Source organism: Bacillus rossius, chromosome 10 (genome assembly GCF_032445375.1).
Source record: "Bacillus rossius redtenbacheri isolate Brsri chromosome 10, Brsri_v3, whole genome shotgun sequence".
In the NCBI taxonomy this organism is placed as follows: domain Eukaryota; kingdom Metazoa; phylum Arthropoda; class Insecta; order Phasmatodea; family Bacillidae; genus Bacillus; species Bacillus rossius.
In genome coordinates this window covers 54,108,373-54,135,438 of record NC_086337.1, presented here as the reverse complement: position 1 = coordinate 54,135,438, position 27,066 = coordinate 54,108,373, and the positions used below count along the sequence as shown (strand labels likewise).

At 36.9% G+C, this 27,066-nt stretch overlaps 1 protein-coding gene across 2 annotated transcripts; it reads left to right on the top strand.

Annotated features, from left to right (window-relative positions):
* The first annotated feature begins 1,807 nt into the window (after positions 1-1,807).
* Positions 1,808-27,066, top strand: LOC134536157 (enolase-phosphatase E1). 2 transcript variants are annotated; one of them, XM_063375783.1, is made up of 7 exons: positions 1,808-2,032; positions 12,627-12,728; positions 15,379-15,563; positions 16,786-16,918; positions 21,108-21,231; positions 22,686-22,865; positions 22,944-27,066. In XM_063375783.1, the coding sequence occupies exons 1-7, from the start codon at positions 1,922-1,924 to the stop codon at positions 26,501-26,503; spliced, it is 4,395 nt and encodes a 1,464-aa protein (XP_063231853.1). In that variant the 5' UTR covers positions 1,808-1,921; the 3' UTR covers positions 26,504-27,066. The 2 variants fall into 2 exon arrangements, with proteins under 2 accessions (XP_063231853.1, XP_063231852.1); XM_063375782.1 differs by having other exon boundaries at positions 22,686-27,066.

Genomic DNA, 27,066 nt, shown 5'->3' with positions numbered 1-27,066 from the left:
ATACACTACACTATTACCTAACTCTAAATAAACTGGGCTAGCAGCACGTAGGCCCGTGTCTCCGGTGACTCTACGTGGTGTCTAGATGTGTCCCAGGGACTGAATCGTTATTATGTTTGGCGGCGCAATGCCGTACGTCGGTGATACATAAGCCCTGACATGACAGATAACATTTGAGCGGACAATTGTTTCACTAATACATTACACTTAATAAACTGGGCTAGCGACACGTAGGCCCGTGTCTCCGGCGACTCTACGTGGTGTCTAGATGTGTCCCAGGGACTGAATCGTTATTATGTTCGATGGCACGCGTCGCCTGCTGGCTGCCCCGTGCGGGCCCAAACTAAGTAGGCGGTAGGCTAGGTTGGGCGTGAAGCGCCGACGTAAATCCACATAATCTCCCCACAGTACTTACGTATGACGTAGAAACCTCATCTTGGAGCACTGATTGAATTAAGTTAAGTACCTCATGGTAAATTTAGGCCGACCGCGGAACTGTACGTAAAAGGTTGAAAGGAAATTACACTATTGAAAAACTACATGTCGGTGAATGCAAAGGTTGAAGGTTCCGCGTTGCGCGCAGGCTGCCGGCCTGGGTGAGCTCTCGAAGGACACTGCCGTGTCGCCGCGCGCGACCCCCCTCCCCCGCCAGCCCTCCCGCGGAAACGTGTGAATTTCACGGGAAACTGAACCGGCCAGGTTCGGGACAAATCGCACAGTGAAACATGATTTTGCAAGGACTGAATTATTAATTAATGAAAAATAATGTTTAGTAAAAACCTGTGGAAAACATAATTATAATAATCTGTTGTAGTGCGGCGGAAGGATATGCAACACCCGGCCGGATCTTTCCGCCGGCGCAGCACTCGTTGCACGGCGTTCGCCTCGACGCACGCACTACCCTTTGCTGCGCGCACGGGCGCGTTCGGTGCACACGCTTTTTCGAGACGTTGATGAGACATAGCGGTCTATGCGACAGAGGAGCATTGGCAGTCGGCGTCAAAGTGTGTATTCTTCTGCAACGAGTAATGTGAAACGATTCTAAATCCTAGCCTAATTCGACTTCCCCTATCCATGCACTATGTGCGCATAATTGCAGACCTGGGCGGTGCGACACCTTCCGAGGCCGCCATCAATCATCAGGTGGATGATAGCTTGTTCAGAGGGGTGGAATAGAGAGAGGATAGATCCTGAGTAGAAGATCCAGAGTAGTGGATACGAACAGAAGGAGGAAAGGAGTTCTTCCTGGTGAGAATGTGGCAGAAGTGAAATGAGCTTGGTTGGAAAATGCCAACTTTAAGTGGATGGAATGACTTAAAGAAGTTACTTCAATAATTTGGATATTAAAGTAGGTAGGTGAATTTTCGCCACTCGGCAGAAGCCCAATCACTAGCATATGCATTCAATTCATCAAATAAAATCGTTGGTTGGAACCTATCGGATACAACTATCCCTGTAATTGAGTTCGGCTATACTAATTCTATTTTAGTTTTCTTGTCTTGGAATATCTGTAAGGTGCTTTCCATTCATGCGATAGTTCCAAAGTCAATGAGCAGTGTTTAAATTTTCATCTTATTTCTACAATTTTGTTTTGGCAGTCGTAGATATTTAATTTGTATTAAAAAAATGTTAAAGAATAATAAATTGTTATATTACTATTTTTTTTTCTTTGACTATTATGTGATTTACCCAATAATTTCGTGTTTATACTGGATTTAGTCAAGGGGATTTAGTAATAAAATTACCATTGAAGTCGATCTTTCCTGTCACCTAAGATGTTCTAAAAGATCGAAATCTTATTTGCATTGCTACTTGTCATCTTGCTCTGCTGGTTGGCTTGGAAGCGGATCTGTGAATCGTGATCGGTTGAGGTGGCTTTTGCAGCTGATAGAAGGGTGGAAACCCTTCTTTATTGTTAAAAATGAGTCTGAAGGCTGATAAAAGATTACACGATTCTTCTAGCACTGCTCATAAAGCAAATATTGTTTTAGTTGACATTGAAGGAACTACTTCTTCAATTTCATTCGTAAAGGTACTGGAAACTTTGCATTGTAGTTTGCTGGCCGGCATTTTGCCGGTGTGACTTTTTTGTAACTTGCCAGTGTCTGAATTTGGTTTCTCGTTTTATTCTTTACTGCTGGCGATTGTGTGAAGTTATTTTGCGATTGGATTTGTGTTACACGTGAATGATTTAATAATAATTGTTTTCGTAAAGTGTAGGATAGATAGTTTATAAATAGTAGATTTTGACAGTTATAATGTTAGCTCGTGCTTTCAACAAAAACCGTTGCTGTAGTAATGATAATACTTTGTTTACATTTAGGGTGATTTCTTATAAACAAAGATGTTAAAATATTTTTTACATTGAGAAAATGAAGTAACATTACAAGATGAATGAACAGTCATGGTAGCTTGTAAAATTATCACTTATAGTTTTCATAACTACTGTTCTTAACATTGAAATCTTTATTCATTGAATTACTTAGAGGTTTCACTAGTTCCAGTAACAACTGTCTATTATTTCAGTCTTTTTTGCGTTGCAGTATCATGATGGCTTCAATTTTCCATTTAATTAGTTGAATTAGTAATGGACAAATTTTGTGTTCATGCAAGTAAATGGGTTGGACGTTTAAACTAATTCTTGGGGGAACTGGAAAGGAAGGGAAATAACTACTATGACAGTGAAGCAGTTGATTACACTTAAGGCATGTGTCTACAAGATGAGCATGTATTTACAAGCATGCTCTATGATCCCTTTGTTCATGGTATGTGCAGCATTGTGAGAGGCCTAATGTAATTTGCAGCTGTCATTAATTTCACAAATCCTCGTTCTTCAGTTTAGGTGTAAATTATAACTATGGAGGTTCATATCTAACAAAGCTGGAGCATAAAAAGTTCCAAAAATTGTATTTTTGAGCTAGTATTCTTTGTCATACAAAAAAAAATTAATGCTGCTAATCTAATCAACAATTCAAATGATAATCCACTTGGAATCTCACAATGCCAATTAACAAAATCAAGTTTAATGAGGGGTGTTATCAAATACCCTTTTCATAAATATGATTTTTTTTTACGATCAGCCTTGTATTAAATTTCAATCAATTATGATCGTTAAGTTGAATGCAAATTAAAAAATAATTCTAAAAGAAATTATTTTGTTTTAAATAAAATATTACATTTGACTCTGGATGTAGGACTTTGGTTTGAATCTAGTCCAAGCATACTGATATTGTTTTTCCATAGTATCCTGCAGTACAAATGCGGGAATCATAACTTATTATAGCCAAGGCACATTTGTTGCCTACTATCCCAGATGTGTGATATGTTGTGTTGTGGACTCAGTATCTTTAAAGGGACTTAAAGCTAGATGAAGTAACTATTAAAATGTTTCTTTATATTCTTCCAAATGAGTTTTTTTTATGAATGTTGTACCTAACATTTGTCAACTTGAAACAGAACTTTCTAAATTAAAGAAAAAACCAATAATGTTTAGAAGTTATTTCCATAATCAAAATACAGATACCTTTAACACACAAGATTTATTATGACACCAGTTAGTCTATGTAGATTTTAATAATTCATAAATATTTACGATACATACTTTTTGGGAACTTACTAAATCCTAGCAAAATTACATAGGTTTTCCAATCTACAATAATTCGGTGTGTTATAAATTGTGAGATTTTCTTTTTTATGCTGCAGTGATGTAGACATTGTGTCACACCTTTGTATGGGAAATACTCAACCTAGGAAGACATACAATTAAAATTAAACAAATAATGACTATAAACCTCCTTGAATTTTAATTGTGAGAGTCTGTAATCACTAGTAGTCTTTTAAATTTACATACATCAACACAATGGCCTATTTGTGTCATATTTATTTAGTACATGCCTTACATAGGTGAACACTGTAACTGCAAGCAGCAGGTATGGAAAAAATTTTTTAACCAGAATCTTACAATACACTTACAAACAGTTGGGTTATTATGTGTTTCTTGTATTTGTCGCTTATAGACTCTAAGCGTAATTAAATGAAGTTGAATTTTGTGCGAGTAAAAAAGTTACGTATTATAATAAAGAAATATATTTAAATGGCCATGAAGTTCAGCAAATATGTTGGATAAGTATTTTAAAAAGTTCTGAAAATGAAGTAGGTATTCTAGATTAACGCACCTGCTGTGGGCCTGTGGAACAGCATACTTGGGTAGCGCTAGAGCAGTTTTGGTCAGACCCCTGGCCATTGGGCCAAGCGAACAGCTTATAGGAAGTCACTACTAAACAGATTGCTAAATATATTGAAATTAACATGATGACAAGTAATTTTAATTGCTGTAGATTAAAACTGTGATTTCACAGGTTAAATGCTTGGTTGCATAGTTACATACCATCACAAACCAAAATGCATAAAATATGGCGAAAAAAAGGGGGGAGGGGGAGATAGTTGATTGTTGTTGATACTAAAAAGAATAAAACTGGATAGAAATTGGTCTGCTGAATTTTTCAATGTTTGTATTTTTTTCCTAATTACTAGTAGGTTGGCATTGTTTCTCAGAAACATTATAAATTCCAGCTGGCAGAAAGAGTAGCTATGTAATGTAGGGTCTCAAATGCTATGATTTTTTATTATTATTATTCATTTTTCATTTTATTAGTTAAGGACAATTTCAGTAAATTTAACAGTACACCTGTCTGGCATTTGTACCGTCACAGATACACTAGAGAGATACTAAGTGTTTTATAATTGCTGTATAAAGTCATGAAAGTGATAACAGTTAAAAACACTTGAGCACCTGTTAAATATAAAATACATATTTCTTAGTATTCTTCTTTTCAGTACCTCAGGTTTATTAGCATGTTACCATTCCTAACTTTTTCAAACAAATGTGTTTTGTTTTTAGTATTCAAAGTTTTTTTTTTTTCTTTATACTTAAAATGTCATCTTTATTTTGTAAATGGTTGTGAGTTCAATGGGTAAAAGTTCCATATCACGTATTCAAGTTCATCCTTTGATTCTGATGGCATGATCCTGTGATACGTTATGCTAGCTGTTTTAATTTAGTAAGTCAAAATATCCTGCACATAAAAACTTGTGATATAGCAATGAATAATGATATTAAGTTGAAGACCAAATATATTTTAATTTTTATTCAAATTAAGATCATAATTTATTATATCACCAATTTTTGTTATGTGCGGGATCTTTTGAAGTACAAAATTAAAACAGCAAGCATCATGTACCACAGGATCAATAGTTACAGGATCATGCCATCAGGATCAAGGTACTACAAACTTGGATACGTGATACGGAACTATAACCTTTCAATGTAATTGCATGTGGTAGAATGATAATCCAGTTAAAATTAGGTACATGAAGAGATTCGGTGGAGTGTATTTTGGTTTCGTGTACCTTTGCTCTTTGAACATTTATATTTTAGTTGCATTATGAATTCTGTTTGCAATATTTTTTTTTTTGTGTGTGTTTGAACGCCATGTGAAACTGTGAATGGTGGCCTGAGGTTGCCTGGTTGTGGACGAGCGTGTGTAAAAGGCAATGCCTTGGGTGCTGGCCCCTCCGAGGGCTGGCCTGTGCGTATTGAGCCCAGTTGCCTCTGTGCGAGGCTGCATGTACACGTGGGGTTGTATCGTAGGGAAGTGTCGAACAAATTTAAATGGTGGTTTTGTGGAGAAGTAGCAGTGTAAAAATGCCCATTTTGGCCATATTGAAGGGCTTTGAATGCATATGTATTTACCAAACGTTCAACAATTTGGAATTGGGCATCCCAACTAGTCTGTAGATAGTTATTGTTTTATGGAAGACCATATTGTGAATCATTGATGGGTTTTCCTTAAAAATTTGTATTGTAAATGCAATTTCGTGCCAGGCAGACAGGCCATAAGTTTGCAGGTTACAGCTGGTTTGCCGAAATACACACTCCCTCCCTCCCTCCCTCCCTCCCTCCCTTCCTCCCTACCTCACGCACACACGCTTGTTCACGACTGTCCAACTCATGACCTTTTTGGCATACTATTGTTTGGACATTCAAGGAAAACAGTATAATTAATGTTGGGTATTTTCAAATTGTGTTCCACTCGGCTTCACAAAGTGCGTGCAGAGTGAGCATGCTTGCCAATTATTTTTAAAAAATTTAAGTGACTTGTTAGTTTTTTTAATCCTATTTAGTTTTTGGTTGTAAGTATTTTGAGTCTGTTTCTTTAGTAGATAAGGCCAGCACAGTAACATAAAATATGCATAGCACAAAGAGCACACACCCAGCAAAGTTTACTCAAAACAATAAAACAGATTGGTTTACTGAAAATTCATGTATTGGGATCATTAATATTAAATAAAAATGGTGGTTTTTGTTCTAATTAGAGTTATAACAGAAATTTATTTATTACCAGCATAAAAAATTACTGTGTTTTCCTAGATTTTAATTTTGTAATAGTTACGAACAAATCTCCCTTGTATCTGTTCTGTCATGGATTGTAAAATATTATTTAGCAGTTACAGTGAAACACTGTTAAGAAAATTCTAACATTCCCATACCTGTGCTTTACCCGCCATGTTGAGTTGCTGTTGCATGCTATTTTTATCTGGGCCATTTTCTTCTAATGTTCCTCTGTGTATTGCATTTCACATTCTGTAGTAAATTTCGTTGTCAGATACATGGTATGCTGTTTGTAATATGTTAGCAAAACTCATTATTAAATTTTTGCCGGGAAATTTATTTAATAGTCGCTGGCTCTTGTTTCTATTCTGGGTTGCCATGGCCAGATTATGCTTAAAAAAATAGCTAAATGTAGTCCCTCTATTTTTCCTCCCCATAGCAATTTTAAATTAGGGTGCGGAAAATTCAAATTTGCAAGTAGAGCCTTTCCTTGAGGGCCAGATCCGTGGGCATAGCCAGACTTTGTGGGAGAAGCTTAACAAAAATACATTTTCAATGGGTCTGTTTTTTTGGGGATCTGAGGCAAGTGATGTGGAATGCTTTCCCCCTCCTCCGGTCATAGAACAGCGGTTGGTTCGGTGTCCCTCCCCAGAAAAGTTTTCAATTGATGATGCATTAGTATGTGCATTTTTTGCCATCTGATGAGCTTCAAGTGCTTTTGTTTTTTTTTACTTTAAATTTTCAAATAAATTCTGGAACTTACCGGTAGATCCGTACACTGTGTACTTACTACTTCTTATGATTGTGTCTTAATACATTTTCAAAAAGAAGGCTACTTACTCTATAATTTTTTAATTTTCAGTGGCCATAAACTCGGCCATATATTTGTTATTTTAAGCTGGTTAATGAGTTTCTTCAGAGAGGGCTATGCCCCTCCCTGCCTATGCCCTTGGCAGGCCTAAATTGTATGTAATGTGAAAAGTACTTATACGTGTTAAGCAGGACTACTCGAGAAGCATATCTTTAACAGGTAAATTAACTCTCTTATTGAGATAAATGCAGTTACTTGCAACTTGTCAAATTATTTCCACCTTCCAACATTTTTGTTAATTTAAGAACATCATGGTATCTTTGTCCTCGTTGGTTAGATGTGACACGTAGCATACACACACTGGTTTAATAGGACTTAGTGGAACTTAGTATGACAGACCTGTGCTAAGTTCTGTCCATGAACTTGCAGCATGAGAGTGCTAAAATAAATTGTAACACGACTTGAATGTGTGTTTATACCTTGTGACACCACCAAATATTTAAGTATTTTGGCTAGCCCAAGGAAATTGTTTTTATGGTTTCCTGTGGTGGCCACTAGGGGGAAATAATTAAACAACTTTTGAGTCTCAAAGTTAAAGAAAAAATTTGAGCGATTCATTCAGTACTCGTTAGTGATGAGTAACATCTGACCTCAGTAACAAACAGATTCATGTGTTTTCATGTTGCAAATACACTTATAAGATGAAACTGTCACAATTTAATGTAGAATTCTTAAAAAATAATGCAAAACATGTTAGATATACACAAATTGTGTTTTCAACTACATTTTTTGATGTGAATCACACTTTTTCCACACCTGCCGCTAGAATTCGCTGCTCGAGCAGCTACATTGACAATTGAATTATTCTATTTGCAGAGCAAATTTTTAATCTATATAATGAAACTGCGGAGTTAAAAGCGAAAAAGCCTTTAAATAATACCTAACCCCAACTCTTGGCCTGATTTTCGACGAGTAATTTTATTAAAACTCTGCCCATCTTGTTAAAATTTTTTGAACAGTTAATATTATAAAGTTTCCCTTTGTCTTTGTGAACTTGGGTTCGCACCGTCTGCCACAGATGGCAGCACTGTGGTTGTGGAGAATTTCCGTTCCTCGACTTCTGTCTCATTCACAAAATTTCTCCCACCAAATGCTGTATAACAAGAGCTAAGATGTTACACATCAAAAATTTACCGCCACTTTTTATTCAAAACAAGTTCTGCTGGACTTCAATTTGTTTCTCTGTTCTGCCTTTTGCCTAATTTATTTTCTGAAGTAACTTAAATGCTTTCAGAGTAGTAGTCCTGCTTCTGTTTGGTTTAAACACTTGTGTACAAAATGCCAACATTTTAATTTGTGTTTGAGACATACACAAAACTAAATCTGAACATAACTTGTAGGGACATCATAAATTTATCACTTATTACTTTTTTTTTTCAATTTGCCTTTGCATATAAGCATATTTAATAATGTAGTAATAATAATTTTTAATAATTAATAATGATCGAATCATGCTTTATACATTATAGATATCAATATAATTTCAGAATAGTCCTCCAAGCTGTTTTAATATTTTAGGATGTCTTTGCATAAAAGCCATGGTTTTTTATAAATTGTTTTATTTTGTATTGGAGTATTGTGTGTATGTTGTAAAAAAAATTGACAAGATAATATGTACAAATATGCTGGTTGGACAATAAATATTTATTATACCATACTTTGGCATTTCTGTTTCTGATTTTATGACTTGCTAAATGCATCTTTGGTAATTTATATATTATTGAATGTATTTTTTCCTTCAGTTTAAAAGCACAAATGAATAGTACTTTTCCACCTCCACAATTAGTCTTGAACCGTTGCATTGAAGGGTTTGCTTTTCGGCTCTTCTACGGAGGTGTGATTGAACTGCTGTGGCACGCCCCGTATGACGGCCAGGCAATTTGGAAATGGTTGACTTAGTTTGTTAGGTCATATCACTCGGAAAATATGTTTTTGTGTATTAAGTTTATTGTTGTGCTTTAATATGTGTAAATTCAACTAGCCGTAACTGTGGATAGGTATGTTACAAATAAAAATACGTAAATAAAAAATTGTGAGAGCGTAGTAAAACATTTCATGAATGTCGTACTTGTAGAAAGCACATGAATTATTAAAAACATAATTTATTTGCTAGCTCTTTCTTGAAGACAGTTAAATAACCTTGATTGGGTTGTAATGTAGGTTACAATTTGTTTAGGTACCGGATTTTAATCAGGTTACCTAGAAGTGCTGCAAAAATTATTCATAAAGCCATCTTTCTTTGTAGTGGACTCATTATGTATATGTGTAGTAAACTGGAAAATCTTCCGTACCGTGTTTCTTTAGAAAAGTTCTCATGATTCCTGAATTCAAAACAACTTCACAAAGATTGTAATGTTGAACCAAGTTCTTGAGCCTTTATATATATATATATATGGACAAATTCCTTACATATATCATTTAACCAACTAAAACTCATCCTGGGATTGTAATTCACAGATAATAAATACTTACACTGCCCAAGATGTCCCCTGTTAAATTAATTTACTTGATATGTCTTATTTTGCAACAAGCCTCATTAATAAAAATGTTAAATAATATCACCTTAATTTTTTAATTTATTTTTATTGATAATATAATCTTGGTTTTAATATTATTCTCTGGTTTTTTTATTTGCAGATCTAAATATCTACAGAAGATTACCTCTCCAAATGATTGTCAATTACAATTTTTCTTATATTACAGATATGGCCAAATGGTGCAATATCAATTTAGTAACCATGTAAACAAAGAAAAAAAAATCAAATTTTTTACACACCATTCATTAAAAATCTTGGATTTGTTCTTTATTATAAATTATTTTTCCATCAAATTTATTCCATGTTTTCCATTTCACACCGTACCGTAGCCCTTAACCAAATTCATTATCTATTAGCTTTTGTGCTTCAAGCATTGATTCAATACTAAAACTTTATCTTTGTTTAGTAAAAACTTAATTACAATATGGATCCGTAATCTTGAACATCTCTCTCACAGTGGACTAGAAAACATTTAAAATAAATTATTCAGAATTATGGATCGTAAGTTCCCAAAACCAAACTTAATTCCGCTTGTTAGCTGAAGAAAATTATTAGATACACTTTTCTTCTGTAATTGTTATATTTTTAAAACTAATTGCAAATATTTGATTTAAAATATTGTTTTTAGAGTCCCTCAGTTTAATAATCAGTAATTCAAAGCAGTGTTTTGTACTTTGCACAACAAAAATGACTTTGTTTACAGTCCAATTACGAATGTTAATAACAAAGATAAATTTGTTAATTTCTTTGATAGCCGAATAAGTGTGAACAAGTTGTTTGTTGTAAATTTTAATAAGTGTATTTTTCTGACTATCTAATAAAATTTTTGATATCTACGTATTTACAATTTATTATTCTCATAATTATATGATGTTTCATTGATGATAATCAGTATTCTGGAACAATGCTTTTTTGTTTTGTTTTTTGTGTTGTATGTTTTATTGAGTTTTGTTATTCATGTTGTTAACCATCTAGTTACTGTCCCATTAAGTGTATCTGTATTTGTAATCTTCATGTATGTGTATGTATTTTGTGCCTGCTCTAAAAAGTTTCCCAAACTGTTTGTAGACATATTACAAATAAATAAATACACACAACATAAACAAAATATTTTTTCTACTCATGTCATAATACCTCGGGAAACACAGCAGCATACTGAGGTCTGGGCTAGAGGGCTTGATTTACTTTGATGCGAGAATTACCGTATGAAAGGGCACACGGACCCGGCGGCGACTCCTCAGGGCGTGACGTTGCCAGTGTGGGAGCGAGATTCAGACGCTCTAAATCGCACACCAATTGCCAAGACCTGGCCCGCTCTCAGCATTGGGCATGCTTTAGGGATTGACGCAGTGGGCTCTCAGGTCCTCCCACACCGCCATTCAGTAGATGGATTACACGTGAGCACAAGAAGAAAGGATCACCATTTAAATCACACGTCTAGGTTTATCAAGAAGTCACACGCTCCCATATACTTCGTCCTTTAAACATTTAAAAAGTCAGAGGCACGAATTATGTTTATGTTGTGGTGTGGTCCAAACATGTGGCCACACTATAATTACTTAAGGGTGATTAAATACTTGCAGAGAGTAATAAAAGTATTTATTTAAAGACTTAAGAACATGAATGTAAAACTACTTATCAGTGAATACAAGCGGTGAGGTCCCCGGGGTGCTGGGCATCTGCTCTCGGCCGGTGATGACGAAGGACTGGGACGAGCGAATGCTCTGCACAGGCCACATAGCGTCTCGTGCCGAACCAAATTATCGTTACGTTTTTATAATTGCATACCAAGGGGTATTAAACACTGGACACAAAACACTCGTACAATTATTGTATGCTTTCTCGCGGCTAGAACGATTTAAACATAAGTAACTTAAAAACTAATATTCAAACAGTCTAGCTTCGGCCGGACTCAGGTCCACCTCGGCTATGTTCGGTGCCGTCTTTATTTCTTGCAATATTAAATATAAGATTTTTTAAACAAAACCGTGCCAGCTGATCTGCCGTGCCGCAAAACGCTTGGGATAAAAAATAAAGGTTTGCAGTTTATTTTATAATTATGTAACGGGACGGAGCACTGAAGTTACGGCGCCCTCTCGCGGGAGTCTGTGGTGCGCCATTCAAACACACGTCACGCAGCACATGTACATGTATGTGTCGGGGGTGCAAATGCCATGGAGCAGTTAGGGATGTCGTGGGACTGCAAAGGGAGTGGAGTCTGACCAGTCTTAAAGGGGCAAAGCCCCGGTCGACGTAAACACAGTCCTAGGTAAATTTTGATGCCATATCCATCTTGAATTTAGGTTTGCACTGAACTTACAATTAAAACAAAGGCATATTTTTTTCTTAATATACTGTGAAGACAAATATGAATGTGCTGTACAGCTGCCAATTCAAGAATGGTTTATAGATACTATGACTTTTTTTTTATGTGTTGTTTGCTGTATTATTTATGATTGATTAGAAATATGTATAATTGGCCTGTAATGTGCTTAGGGAGAGAGATTGAAGAGGGAATCTCGTAGCTTGTTACAGTTCGTAGAGAACTGCTTTATCTCAGTACGGTATAAAAGTGTGTAAAAATTGTGGAAATCACATTAAACTGTTTTGTGTGGTTTTTTGTTTAATCATTGCTGCAGGTAAAATGCTGGTGTGATTTCTCTACCACACCTTCCCTGCTTTGTGCTTACCCATGAGAATGCAGTTGGCGAGTAAAGAAAAAAAAATTACAATACATAAATATAATTTGATTGACAAAATTAAAAATGCTGGTAGTTGTGCAGACTTGCTTGGAGGAAAATGTAAGTTTGTAACTGGATGTTTCCAGGACACTTTGTTTCCGTATGCGCGCCAGAAACTCGACACGCACGTGAGGAGCAAGTGGGACAGTGCAGAGTTCCAGGAGACACTGTCTCTGCTCAGGGAACAGGTGAGCTTGCGTAGTTGTGTGTGTTCAGCTTGGTAGCGTGAATAGCCAGCGGGTTGGACAGGGCAGACTAGGTGAGATGATACTGCCGTGGTTCGCCGCTGCCTTTTGCAGTGGACTGGGAGACTTTTCAACCAGCGAACAATCCTGGATTCGGCCGGGAATTCAACCCGAGACCACCAGCTCCAACACAAGGTCCCCACACAAATATGCAATAAATTTTCCATGACATTCATGACCAAATTTTTTATTTCATATACAGACTTGGTCTAGAACTATATAATAAAAATTAAAACTCTTTAACAGACCTTGCCTTAACCATTCTATAGTGTGAAGGAACTATGCATTAAAACACCATCTGAAGAAGAAGAAAAAACTTTCGCTGTCTGGCTAATAAGAGACTGGAGCGTGAAATTTTCCCCACAAATTACTACCGCTGGGAAATTTCCATCACTTTTCAAGGATTTCAAGTAAATTCCCTAACTTCTCCCGATCAATTCACATTTATCTGAATGTGGACATCCTGTTACATGTTGTACCCATGTGGATATTCGGGCAAAAACATGGGAAAGTCTGGGGATGTTTTTGAAATCTCGGAAAAGTCATGATAACTTTCCATTGATAGTAATTTAAGGGGTACATTTCATGCTCCAATCTGTCTTAGTCCAGACATTGAATTTTTTTTTATTTCAGATCGGGTTTTAGTACATAGTCAAACTATACACACTTTAAAATAGTGTATGCAAGGCTCCATTAAATATGAAAATAAACCAAGAAGGTAGAGAACGAGGCCAACTCTCAGAATGGTAGAAGCTAGATTTTATTTTTCTTTGAAAAAATTTTGAGGTTGGTAAATTATATATAAAAAAAATTAAGGGAAATTAGAAAATTGTGTCAAAGAAAGTCTGCAATTTTATTAAAGATTTCTATGGACACCTTAAGTAGCATTCAGACATTATGATAAGCGAATACTATAAAATTGTTACCAACACCATCAATTTCACTTCTGTGAAACATCTTTGGGCACCATTTATAATCAGTACATAACAGCACTACAGTGTTATAAGTACATGTTTTATTTAAATTGTCATGTCCAAGTCACATAGTTGCATGCAAGCTCACTGCCTTGCATGTAGAGGTTGTTAGGCATTCTGTGTATGATATGTTGGTGTCACCTGTAACAATTTGTTGCCTTTAACTGGATATTAATTCTAGGTAAACAAATCTCTCGAAAAACTGAATAATATTCATTCTTTTTTACCACAACATGTTAAGAAATAGTAGATATTTCTGCCTGAAGTTTTTTTTAATTTATAGCATTTGATTTTCAGTATTAATTGAAATTTAGCTCTATTATGTTACTACATTAGATATAATATGTTTATATTAATATTGAATACTGAGTATTTAAATATTTTAATTTTATTGAATTTATTCTTCACCAGAAATATTTATATCATCAGTCATACTTTTATTAAAATATTTCTATTAATTGTTTGCATGCAAAATCAATTTTTTTTTTAAAATGCCAAGTAGTATAACTTATAATGTGCATATATATAAGTATGCACTTTTTTTAATTATTTATGTATCACACTAGTTAGCGAATTAGAAATTCAGTCCATAGTGATAAAGAATAATTGTTTGAATGTCCCAAAATTTACTTTTTTTGTTCTATTGTATAGACTTACAGAGCAATGAGCTGAGTAGTATGAAATGACCATTAAGTTAGTATATTAACATCCAAAAATATGATTCATTCACATTCACATTTTTCAAATAAAAGCTGATTATTTCATTTCAGAGGAAACTAAATGGACTGTAGTTATTCAAAGCATGCCTATAACACAGCATCTGTATTCTGGCTTCCATTCAGTCACTTATGTCCATCTTGCCTTCACTCTGTTCCTTACAGAATATTAGCCAATATTTCCTCAGTCCGTTAAGTTCTGATACAAGGTTCTGTACTGTTCTCACATAGTAGAGAGTAACTCTTTATGTGTTTTGTGTTAAATATTTTTAACATCTCAAGGCAGTTATGCTATAGGTAAGTGCTTGTTTATGTTAAGAGTAAGGTAATGCAGTGGTAAGATATTGGGTTGGCATTTTATGTCGTGAGTATCAATTTTTCAACAATTTCTAACCCATCCGTTTAGTGAAGCTTGCGGCTGTTAGCGAACTGAAGGCGCTAATAACAGTTTAGTTTAGAACTTCGCCAATAGATGGCACTGCCTTGAATTTGCAACATGCTATAGTTTGGTGCATCCTTCACGTCTTGCTTAGGGGTTACCTGTCTTCCCACAAAATGAAGCTGAAAATTGGCATCCCGGTTTTGCTGATGCGTAGTCTTGATGCACCAAGATTGTGCAATCAGTGGAACTTCAAAATCAAAATTTCCTATTTTTCAAGTGTGGGTTCTTCAGCTAGTATGGCATAAAATTCTCACTTTTTTTAATTTTAGAAATGTACGATATTTATTTTGTGGATTTTTTGTTATTGTTGGTTACCTTTTCAAAGACATTCAGCTGAGAGACAAATTGATCATATTTTTATTATTTTTGAAGATAAAACAAAATTTAAAGTATTTGAGTGGAAATGTTTGATTCCAGAGCGGTTGTGGTTCAAATGGACACTAAGCAGTGTTGTCTTGCAGGCGGACAAAGATGTCGCGGATGCAGTGGAAGGGGCCGTGCCGATACCCGACGGCGATGGAGCGGCGGATGCGGTCATCAGGAACGTGCTGTGGCAGATGGATCTGGATCGGAAGACAAAGGCTCTCAAGCAGCTTCAAGGCCACATCTGGCGGGACGGCTACGAGAACGGAGATCTGAAAGGACAGTAAGTCGTGAAGAGCACATTTCAGCGCGATCGTGATCAAAATTCAAAAATTAAAATTTTGGATGCAAATAACCGTGGCGTGAGAGATCAAGATCTTGACGTAAGTTTTGTAACAAAAAAAATACGTACCCTGTATTGCTTACAAGGAATTAAAAATACGTATAAGTAACGTTTCATGTGATTTCATAACAAATAATTTGTCCACTTGCTTCTGTCATTAATAGTTTGTTGAGCTGGTGTACACTTAACCAAAAACCTTTTTATATCATTACCATAACTCTACCATCTATGCAGGAACTGTAAGTCGAATCAAACTAAAAAGAGTTCTTGCCAAAGTAGTTTAAAAAAATGTATGTCGACGAGTGTTGGACAAACGAGGTTATACTGTGTCTGAGTGAGGCCTGTGCTGTGTCATTTCTGCATTTCCCTGCCGTCTCCTCTATCGGTTCCCCCACCACGTACCTGACTATTCCCCTCCGCTCCCGGCTCCCCCACCACGTACCTGACTATTCCCCTCCACTCCTGGTACCCTCACCACATAGGGGTCGTCCATTAATCACGTGATGTTTTATTAGCAACTTTTTAACCCCCCCTTCTCCCTAGTGATTTGTGTTGAGGTTTCAGACTTTCCCCCCCCCCCCCCCCCCCCAACCCAACCCCAATAAATCACGTGTAATTTTTGGTACAAAATATTTTTAAAAATTTCAGAATATTATCTTTAAATATAGGTATAGGCCTAATCTAATTTAATTCTGGAAAATTAAGCACAGTGATAAAAATGTCCAGGCACACATTAAGGTTGCAGGTTTATTCTTACTGGCATAAAAATAATAAAGGAAAGGCTTATATGTGATTTACGCATGTATTCCGGCGCCAAAATCACAGTCTTACCGGCGACTGGCAAGCCGAGCCAGGCGGTTTGTGTTGCGGCGGGCCGGGGATATTGTCGCCTGGGCTACGGCGAGTCTCAAGGTCACGCGTCGCTTTTCGGTTTAGTAGAAATCGGGCGAAAAAAATATACACTTGATATCTCTCTACACCCCCCCCCCCCCTCCTCCTCCCTTGTGATATTTTGTTATTTTTCCCGACCCCGACCCCCCCCCCCCCCCCCTCCCTTTTCGAGCCTCACGTGATTAATGGACGATCCCATGCCTAGCTAATTCCCCTCACGCGATGGGAGGTGTGGTGATGGCGAGGCGTGACGTGGGCGTGTGTGCGACAGCGTGTACCCGGACGTGGTGCCGGCGCTGAGGGCCTGGGCGGAGGCCGGCCGGCAGGTGTGCGTGTACTCGTCGGGCAGCGTGGAGGCCCAGAAGCTGCTGTTCGGCCACCTGCAGGAGGGCAGCGCGCTGGACGTGAGTGGCCCCGGCTCTTACCGCCCAATTACAGTCCCTTGAGTGCTTCCAAAACTCTGTGCCGTTGTGTTTCGTTCCTGAGAACACACGTTTTAGCTTGCAAAAAAATACAGTTAAAATGGATGTGGAAACGGGACAACTCATCCGCCGCCAGGGTATTAAAATGCTTTTCAAAAACAGACACCACTCGGATATCTTGAGCAGTTTCAAATAGGTCTTTCCCCCCCCCCCCCCCCCCCCCCCCCCCCACACACACACACACACACACACACACACACAAAAAGATCTCTGCACCACTATGTGAATCCAGCGTGGCGGGGCCTATAATTAATTAATCTTCTTGTTTTCATACTATTGTGATTGGAAATCCAAAGGCTAATTGCAGCATCCGCTATGTTTCCCGCCTGCAAAAAAATCCAAGTTTGATTCAAGACTACTGTTTGCCCTCGAAATGTGATATTGTTTTTTAAATACTTAAGGAAAATTATTTTTTTTTTTTAAACATTTTTTAATGGTTGGTAGTGGTAATTTATTCATGTTTCTTATCCGGGGTAGGTTATTGCACTTCAAATGTTTAATTAAATTCCTATTTAGCACCAAACTATCAACAATGGAGGTTTTTTTTTTAATTTCATAGAATGCATGCGCCACATTTAAGAAATAATTCTTCTGTGCAATAGCTACAATTTTAATTCTGGGACATGTCAGGAAAATTTCAGCATTTTTCAAAAGATTGTTAATAGCCACTCTGTTGCTATATTGTACCCCTCTTGATTGCTACGTTTTCCTTTTAAGTTGTGCAATTGCATGACTATTGTGGTAGTTAATCAGTGCAACAGAGAAACGGTAGTCTTTTAAGGAAACATTTATCCTAAAAGAGCTATTGTAGCTTAGTTACACATTGAGAACTGCATTTCCATCTTAAAAATAATTTTAAGCAATAAGAAATAATTTTTTATATTTGTGTATAAGGAAAATAAGTCGAAAATGTTAAAATTTAAGACTTTTTGCACATCCAAAATATCTGTTATGATTTTACGAAAATAAATTCTTAGAATTAAAACCACTTTTTGTTTCTTTTTCTGCTCATTCTTAGCATTGACTCTGCTTCTTTGTGTGGTAATACGTTCACTTCTTTTCAATTGGTCAAAATCATCATAATGCTTTCTTATTCATGCCTGATGTACGAGTTGTCATGTGAGGGCATTATTCTAAAATGGGTAGGGATTATTTTCTGTACGTGACACACTTTTCATGCCGTCGCAACTCCATAAACACATCTGGCGTGTTGGAGTCCAGTTCGTGGCTTCTTGTGTTCCGACTTGGCGGCCGACAGTGTTCAATTGTGTCATCGGGTTATCTGCGGGGTCAGGCTATTATCTTCTGGGTGAACTTGTTTGCTGCCTGCAGCTAGAACCAGTCGGCATCTCGTTTCCAAGTTAATATCACAACACATTATTATTTATGCAGTGAAAGATCTTAAAATCCAGCGTGTTTGGGCCCACGGCCGTGCCAGATTAGCGATTTTTCCGGGTCAGTTTTAATGGGAATACCAAAATCATATTAACACACGTTACAGCAGTGTTTAAAACAAGTTGTAACTAATAAGGTGATTTAAAGAAAATAAATAAATATGAATGTTGATCTTCAAAAAAATCATTATGGAAATATTCCTGTATGATGTAACCCGCTAGAAAAACTGGAAAAAGGTACTGAAATGTAAACTGGCAGTAACAATGAACTCTGAGCGAACTGTAAATGCCACCAGCGCAGTTCTGCTGCCATGGTCGACAGCTAGTATCTTACTGAAACATCTGGCTGGATTAAAGACCTTGCACTGTTGGTTGTTACACATGTTTGTGAGTGCTGGTGTTAAAGACATTTGTGTTGGAACATGTGTACACAAATAATGAGCAAATATTGTTGAGTACCTAGGCAGATAAATGAATATAAAAAAAAATTAAATATGAAATAAATACTGAATAATTTTAAAGGAAATAAAAACCTTGATAGCATCAGCAAAAGTTTTAAAATATCTTAAAACTATGTGTAGCAAACATCATACTGAGCAACCCTGATTATTATAAATGAAAATACATTATAAAGTTTTATAAAGAGTTGGCCATGCCTGCTGTAAAAAAAAAATACAAATACATATATTAAGTACATTGTGGATGTTACAGATAAATAACAGATATGAGTTTTTAGGATGATTGTGATTGCTTTGTGAAAAGCTTATGGGTTTTTCAACTGGATGTGTGGTGTGAGGGGTATATATCAAGTAATTATAGCTAGGGATGAGATTATATAATGAATTGTGATTAAACCGAAATAACACCAAAAGACTTGTCAAAACACTGCATAACACCTAAATGCAAGTTATATCATGGAATTAAGTAGTATTTAACAGAAACTTAATTCAAATTACAAAAAAAGTGATCTTTTAATGTTTAAAATTCAAGGAATGCCATTTATAAATAAAAACCATGTACCCAAGTGCATGGATTAGAAAAATTATTGTAATTTGGTAGAGGTCTGCGAGCCTAAGAATTTTACTTCGAATCGAGCTCGAGCGAGCCTAAGAATTTTACTTCGAATCGAGCTCGAGCGAGCCTACTTGAAAGTTCCCGAGCTTCGAGCGAGCTCGAGCTCGAGCTTTTATGGTACAGTTGCACTTTTTGGAAATTATTATCATCATCTTAAAATTAGTATAATGTTTGAATAAAGTGTTAAAATGAAGTTAGCTTATTAATTTTGAAACTATTTACAGAGTGCATTTACATTATGCACTGCTAGAAAAAAAAAAACATTTTTTTCATTGAATCTTACCTACCTGTTTCCATTAGTTCATCATTAAAAATAAAAAAAATAAAAACATACGCACAATAGACCTACAAGAAAATTAAAGTATTTTTCAGTATCCTGAAGGCTGAAATATGTTGACTCATGCCATCAATTGTAGAGCTGTACCGATACGAATCTGGAGAAGCAGATTTTGCCGATATTTGGTCGAATGCATTTCTGCCAATTTCCGATACACTTGTTAATTTTCGGCCGATATTACTGAAAAAAGAGAGTGCCATAACCTAAAAATCCACGAGTACCCTTGTACTTTTCATAGTAGTACTGCATTCTTTCAACTCGCATTATTTCTTAGCAACATGTGCCAACCGTACATATAAAAATTAAACATTTTTTTCTCTCAATAATATTCTTTAATTTTAATACGTCATAAATACATTACCGCCACGGTAAAAGTACATCTCTGTTACGGTAACTATAGTGCAAATGTGGTAGCTACCATGCTTCTGTAGTAATTATGGTACCTACAAAGAATCTTTAGTTCTTTTTATGGTAATTACCTTATGATAACTATAGGTATGGTACAAGATCCATACTTCTTCGTAAGTTGTTATTCATTTGTCTTTTATTATAATTTACGTGCACCATTACTATTTAAGACAGGAACTTTCGGAAAAATTGTAAACGGTACTTTATATTACACATTTAATGGCGTAATTGACGAGACCCCGTACAATTTAAACGCTTTATACGGAAAAACTTACCATGCGGGACCATCGTAAGAGAGTTTTACTGTATTTTCTTCCGTAAATAGTAAAACACCGTCACAACGCTTTTCAGCCAAACAACCTGCGAAATTTTCGAGCCTAACAATTTTTTCGAGCCGAGCTCCAGCTTGAAGTAAGTACTCGGCTCGAGCTCGATTTTCGAGTACTCGCAGACCTCTATAATTTGTTTTATTATGCATCTCTTATTGGGTAACTTTTAAAACACAAATGTTTGCTAATTTATTTTATTGTAAAAATGCACGAATATACATTTTACCACCATTTTGGTGGAGTAAGCATTAGAAAACGGCTTTAATAAAAATAACACTGAATTCTTCTGTTTTAAAAACGAAAATGGACCAAAAATAAAACCATAAAATCTTGTCTCTTAGTTATAATATATTCAATAATGTGTCAAATTAACACTACATACATTCAGAGAATAGTTACATTTGGTTGTTTAACTTACTTTCAGTTTAGTTATGCTCCTGACTTGCTACATCGGTATTTTATTTTGGTCCTGCAGTGCCACTGTTTAATCTCTTTGATTTTAGCCAATTTGTGTTTAATATGGTGCCTTTTTTTTGTTTGGGTTGTAGTAATTCTGCTTGTATTTTCAGATTTTTTCTGGCCATTTCGACACTGAAGTTGGTTCAAAAGTAGAAGCATCGAGCTATTCTAACATAGCAAATAAATTAGGCAGCAGTCCCGACAACATAGTCTTTTTCACAGATGTCGTTAAAGGTACTTCTTTAAATAATAGTTGTAATTTTGAATTATTTGTTAGATATTAAATATTAAAAATGATGAAACTCCCCCGAAATATTTGAAGTGATATGGTTTTGTAATAATTTTTTATTTAAAAAAAAAAGGAATTATTGGAGACCAATGCAAAACATGAATGATGATTTTGTTCAGACAATATTTGCTGCCCTAAACATTTTGGTAACGAGTCAGAAACATTTCCCAATTTTATTCAGGAAAAATCACAAATTTTTTTTATTAAGTTTCAGTAGAAACCTGCATTTTATAATTTCTGGTAATACCCTCACAAGGAATATGTTTTGAAGTTTCAAAACTACTTTCATTCAGTAGTGTGTTCATAAATCCTTGTAGATAGAAGTAGACAATTTTTACGATATGATGGAACATCACTACCACTGAACCCATTGTACCATTTTGGTTACATCGTGAACCCAAAATTGTGATAATAAGTAAAATTTACAAGAAAAATAACTGTTCGCATGTTAGAGAATTTGAAAGCTGTATTTATTATAGAATTAAATTTTACAAAAGCTATAGTTTTATTTTTATTATTGTGCCAGAGGCCACACTTGTTGCAGTTCATTGGTTGCACTATTGCAGAAAATTTTTACTGCCATTTTTTTCCCTGCATGTTCTATTTTATTTGTCTCCCATACTTTTATTTCTTGCCTATAAAAATTTCTCAAGCTGGCTAAAAATAATAATATTAAATGTATCAATGTGATTAAAATACACATTTTTAAAGATATCAGGCAGTAAATATTTTAGTTATGTATTAACATGTTTGCTGTGCTGAGGAAAACTTGTCATGAATATAAAATAGCTATCACCCACAAATGTTTTGTTTGCTGCAGTTAAGTTCCATTGACATCTAAGCCGTAAATGATTAAAGTCGCTGCTGTGTTACAAAGATTATAAATTAAATTGGGAAATTGCTGAAGAAACACATGCAACCATTCTTACCTTTCATGTAAATTTTTATTGCAATACCATCTCACTGGGACATCTTTCCACCTTTCCTGCAACAATGCATTGTCTGCCTGAGCATTTTTAATCAATTTAGGGTTTTTGGGCAACCATATACCATCACAACAGCAAACCTCCTTGTAACCTTTCTCACAGAAACGCACACAAACCATGTGCAAGATGTGTTTGTCGTCCATTAAGCGACGGCAGGTGCTCCGACCCTGGATCTTGACGGTACTCATGCTATGCAGCATTGCCGTGTGGCGTAGTCAAGTTTTTTAAAGCCATGCTTTTTTAACACAGATTTTGTGAAAAATAGTGTGTGGTTTATCCAGGAAAAAAATTAACTGTAGTTGTAAGGGTTTTGTGCATTGCTCGACTAATAAATATTTTCACAGAGGTCTTTCTTTTGCAGTGTGTGCGTGGTTTATTTGCGTGGCTACAGCGTTGTTCCGTCTGGTTCACAGAGGCCGAGGCGGCAACGCGCGCTGGGCTCAGCGCGGTGGTGGTCGTGCGAGAGGGCAACGCTCCCCTGAGCGAGGAAGACAGGGTCAAGTTCCCGGTCGTCACATCCTTCCAAGACTACGTGTTCGAAGTGTCCACGAAAAAACAGAAACTGTGCTTGGGCAGCGAGCCGGCGGACGCAGGTAAAGTTGCCACCAGCAGGGCACAGGAGTCTGTTGTGTGTGGGTCGGAAATGGATGTTGATGTGGCATGTGTTAAAGGTGGTGCAGCAACTTGCGATGAAGATGATAAAATGGATACCTCTGAAGATGCTGAAGGTGTTTCCTCCGAAAATTCTGGTGAATTAGAAAAAGACTGTGTTAAATCTCAGTGTGGTGCATCAGTAAATGAAAAAGTTCCTTCCCTTCAAATTTCTGAAAGTTCAATAGAAACTAATGTTACAGCAGTCTGCGTGCCAAAGGCTAATTCAGCAGAGTCCTTCGCAAGCAAATTAGAGAATAATGGACCTACCCAAGAAGGACAATTATCTGACAAACCAAAACCTTTGCATTCAGATTCAAGTGAAGTGATGGCTATCGTAGTTAAGGAGACTGAGAGTTCCACCGTAGAAAAGGAAGAAATAAGGTCTGACTTAGAAGTCAAAGTTAAACCCGCGGTGGAAAATGAAGCTAGGGCTAATGTAGAAACCACAGTGAAGTCCACCATAGAAAATGAAGTGAGGCTCTCTGTAGAAAACAAAGAAGTGAAACCCACTGTACAAGATGAAGGGAAGCTTGCCGAAGAGAACGTCGCGGAAATTGAAGATAATCCCGCGTTGGAAAACGAAGTGAAGACCTTGATTGAAGATGATCATAGGTCTGCAGTGGAAAATAAAGTGGAATCTGCTTCTGTAAATGAGGCAAAGCTTGCTACAGTGAATGGAAACTCAAATAAAATTGAAGAATCTGCAGCTCTTCAAAGCATTAAGAATGCAGATAATTCTGTCCACAATAAGCCAGAAGCTGATCAAAGCAAAAAGGGTAATGATGATGTTGAAAGTAAAGTGAATGAATTTCATGACAAATCTAAAGAAGATAAACTTAATTCCGTGTTTCAAAAACACAAAGAAAATGAGCTTGCGGATAAAGACTGTTCAGAAGCTAAGACTGATAACTGTGGAACTAGTGAACCAGTGGTTGGTGCTGACAAAAGTCTAGAAGCAGACATTCCTGATGAGAGAGTATCCAAGACTGAAAATGTATCAAGTCCTAAATCAGGTGCTGGTAAAGAGACTACAACTACTGGAGAGATAAAGGATATGGAAGTGGCTAAAAACTTGAAAGGCAAGGAACCAGAAGCAAGTAGTATGGACGAAAGCATTGGGTCTAAGAACTTTAAGGCAGAAGCAGAAGCAAGTATTATGGATGAAAGCAATGGACCTGAGAACTTGAAGACTGAAGCAGAAGCAAGTTGTGTGGACAAAAGCAATGGGCCTGAAAACTTGAAAGCTGAAGCAGAAGCAAGTAGTGTGGACAAAGGCACTGGGCCTGAGAACTTGAAGGCTGAAGCAGAAGCAAGTAGTGTGGACAAAAGCAATGGGCCTGAAAACTTGAAAGCTGGAGCAGAAGAAAGTAGTGTGGAAGAAAGCAATGGACCTGAGAACTTGAAGACTGAAGCAGAAGCAAGTTGTGTGGACAAAAGCATTGGGTCTAAGAACTCGAAGGCAGAAGCAGAAGCAAGTATTATGGATGAAAGCAATGGACCTGAGAACTTGAAGGCTGAAGCAGAAGCAAGTTGTGTGGACAAAAGCAATGGGCCTGAAAACTTGAAAGCTGAAGCAGAAGCAAGTAGTGTGGACAAAGGCACTGGGCCTGAGAACTTGAAAGCTGGAGCAGAAGAAAGTAGTGTGGAAGAAAGCAATGGACCTGAGAACTTGAAGGCTGAAGCAGAATCTGCAGCTAAAGTTGGTCAGAGTAAATCAGACATTGGTTCAGATGTCGAAAAGAAGTCTGTTGGTGAATCTGTTCCAGTTCCGGTCGAAGAGGAAGAGGAAAGAATGGAAATACATAAAGTCTGTGATGAGCGTAGAACTGAAGCAAAGCCTGATGCAGAGGAAAATGTAGCAATTCCTGAATCTGTTTCCATGGTGGAGACTGCTGGACCAGATGGAAATAAAACTGTTGCACCTTGTGAAGAGTCGAAGATGGAAGTAACTGCTTCTGGTGGAAATGAAATACCATCTCTGGAGGAACCAAAAGCAAGTACTGCCAAGGTCACCAATTTATCAAAGGTGGAAAGGAACCAAGACGAAGTGTTAGCCAGTGCAGAATGCAAGACTGTTGTAAATGTCTGTGCATCAGCACCAAGTGATGATACATCCAAAGAATTGCATGGTGAGCCAGAGGAGCCAATGGACGTAGGTGATGGTGAGACCAAAACACCTGAAGCGTCGACTGGCGGAAATCAGGCAGTTCCGATGGTCACGGAATCTGAGGCAGAATGCGAGCAGGTGTCGGGAATGACATGTATTTCTGGTCAAGCAAACAAAGTTGAAGGTGCTGATGTGTCCTCTGCAGTTCCAAGTGCCAACAAAAACTCGCTTGTTGAATTAATGGATGTGGATGTCAGTTGTGAGCCAAAATTAAGTGATGCAAGTGTTGTGGTGTCGCCAAAAGAGATTGTGCAAAAATCTGAATCGCCTAGTTTAGAGAAAGAGAAAATAACTGAAATAATTACTTCCGGAGTTTCGCCCCAGAAACCTCTGGAGGCAGATAATGTTTTACAATCAGAGAAACTTCAGACTGATGAAAGATTAGAAAGTGAAAATGGTCAAGATCCCTGTAAGTCAACGACAAACGTGGGAAGTGATGATCTAAATGATGAGAAAATGGATTGTTCAGAAGTGGAATGCGGAATTGATCAGGTCAACACAAAGTCTGAAACAACAGTGTCACAGCCACCATCAACGAAATCAATAGAACCTTGTGATGAGTTGTCCCCCCGAAGCGAAGCGAAAATTGTGACTATGGACATTCCTTCAAGTGACTCGGATAAGGATATGAAAAATGAGACTGAGAAAACTGATGTTCCTGTGGTAGTTTCGCAGATTGAGTCTGTTAGTGTGAATTGTGATAATAAAGAGGAGTCTTCTGCTGCTAAAGATGATGCGGGTGATTTAGAATTACCAGATAAGAAAGATGCTGAAGAGGCAGTAGAGAAATCTGAATGTGTAGTTGATAATTTGCAAGCGAAAAATGAAGGTGCAAGAACATTGAGGGATAACAACTTCGAAGTAGAGCAGGAAAGCTTGAAGAGTGAATCGGTGATTGAGAATGCTTCCAACCGTATACAAGCGACAGTTGCAACTTCTGAACACGTTGGTGAGAACATCTCGAACAGCGTGACGGCGGGTTGTTCAGCTGCAGAAGTTCCAAACAGTGTCCAGATGGTCGAAACCTCGGAGTCCCCAGCCGTGAGCGTAGCCACGGATGCAGCGTCCAATGACAATAAGACTGATGAGAGCACAGAAGGTATTGAATCTCCTACCGACAATAATTCACGTGAAACATCCCCGGCGGAGGATGCTGGAGTCGAAACCACCTCCAAGACTGACAATGGTATTGATGAAGAGTCGAAGACTGAAAGCAGTTCTGAGCCAGCTGAAAATGGTTCCGGAACTGACAATCTCGAAGACTGCGAAGAGAGACCGACCAAGATAGAGCAGAACGGCAGTGCTGTTAGCGCACAGCAAAGCAAAGAGACTGATAGCATCAAAGTGAAAAGGTTGCCCGTAGACAGTACCAACACACCAAGCGAAGAAAGCAATGTTGCTGCTCATTAGTAAATGTTTTGACTATTTGTATGTTAGTTGATAGTTCGCTGTAACAATGTTCCTTTTAAAACTTCAGTAATTTTGTTATATGTAAGTTTTTTTATACATTTTTCGCCTTTTTTTTTTCCTTGTGATTTTTTTATATATATTTATAGTTAGTGCTGGCTTTTGCATTGTGTATCACGGAGAAGAATGAATTTTGTGTTCAAGACTGATCATGCATTTGTTTATGTACCTGACATCAAATACTGACTGGACTTGGTTATTGCGGAGTTGATATTGAAACAGTATTCTTTTCTTGCACTGCTCTTCATTCAGTGTCTTCCAAGCAGTTTACATTTCGTTTTTTTATAAATTTTTTTACAAGAATAAGACATGGTACTATGCTTTACTTTTGGTAAGGGGTTATTATAGATACGTATTATATAATGTATTAATTAGGTAATGTTAATATTTGTGTACTCAAGATGTATTTTCCTGACCCTTTTTTGAGGCAGGACATTCCACTTTTTTTTTTGTATCTTATGTGTGATGTAATTTTGGTACAGTGGAAATACAACTTTTTTATTAAA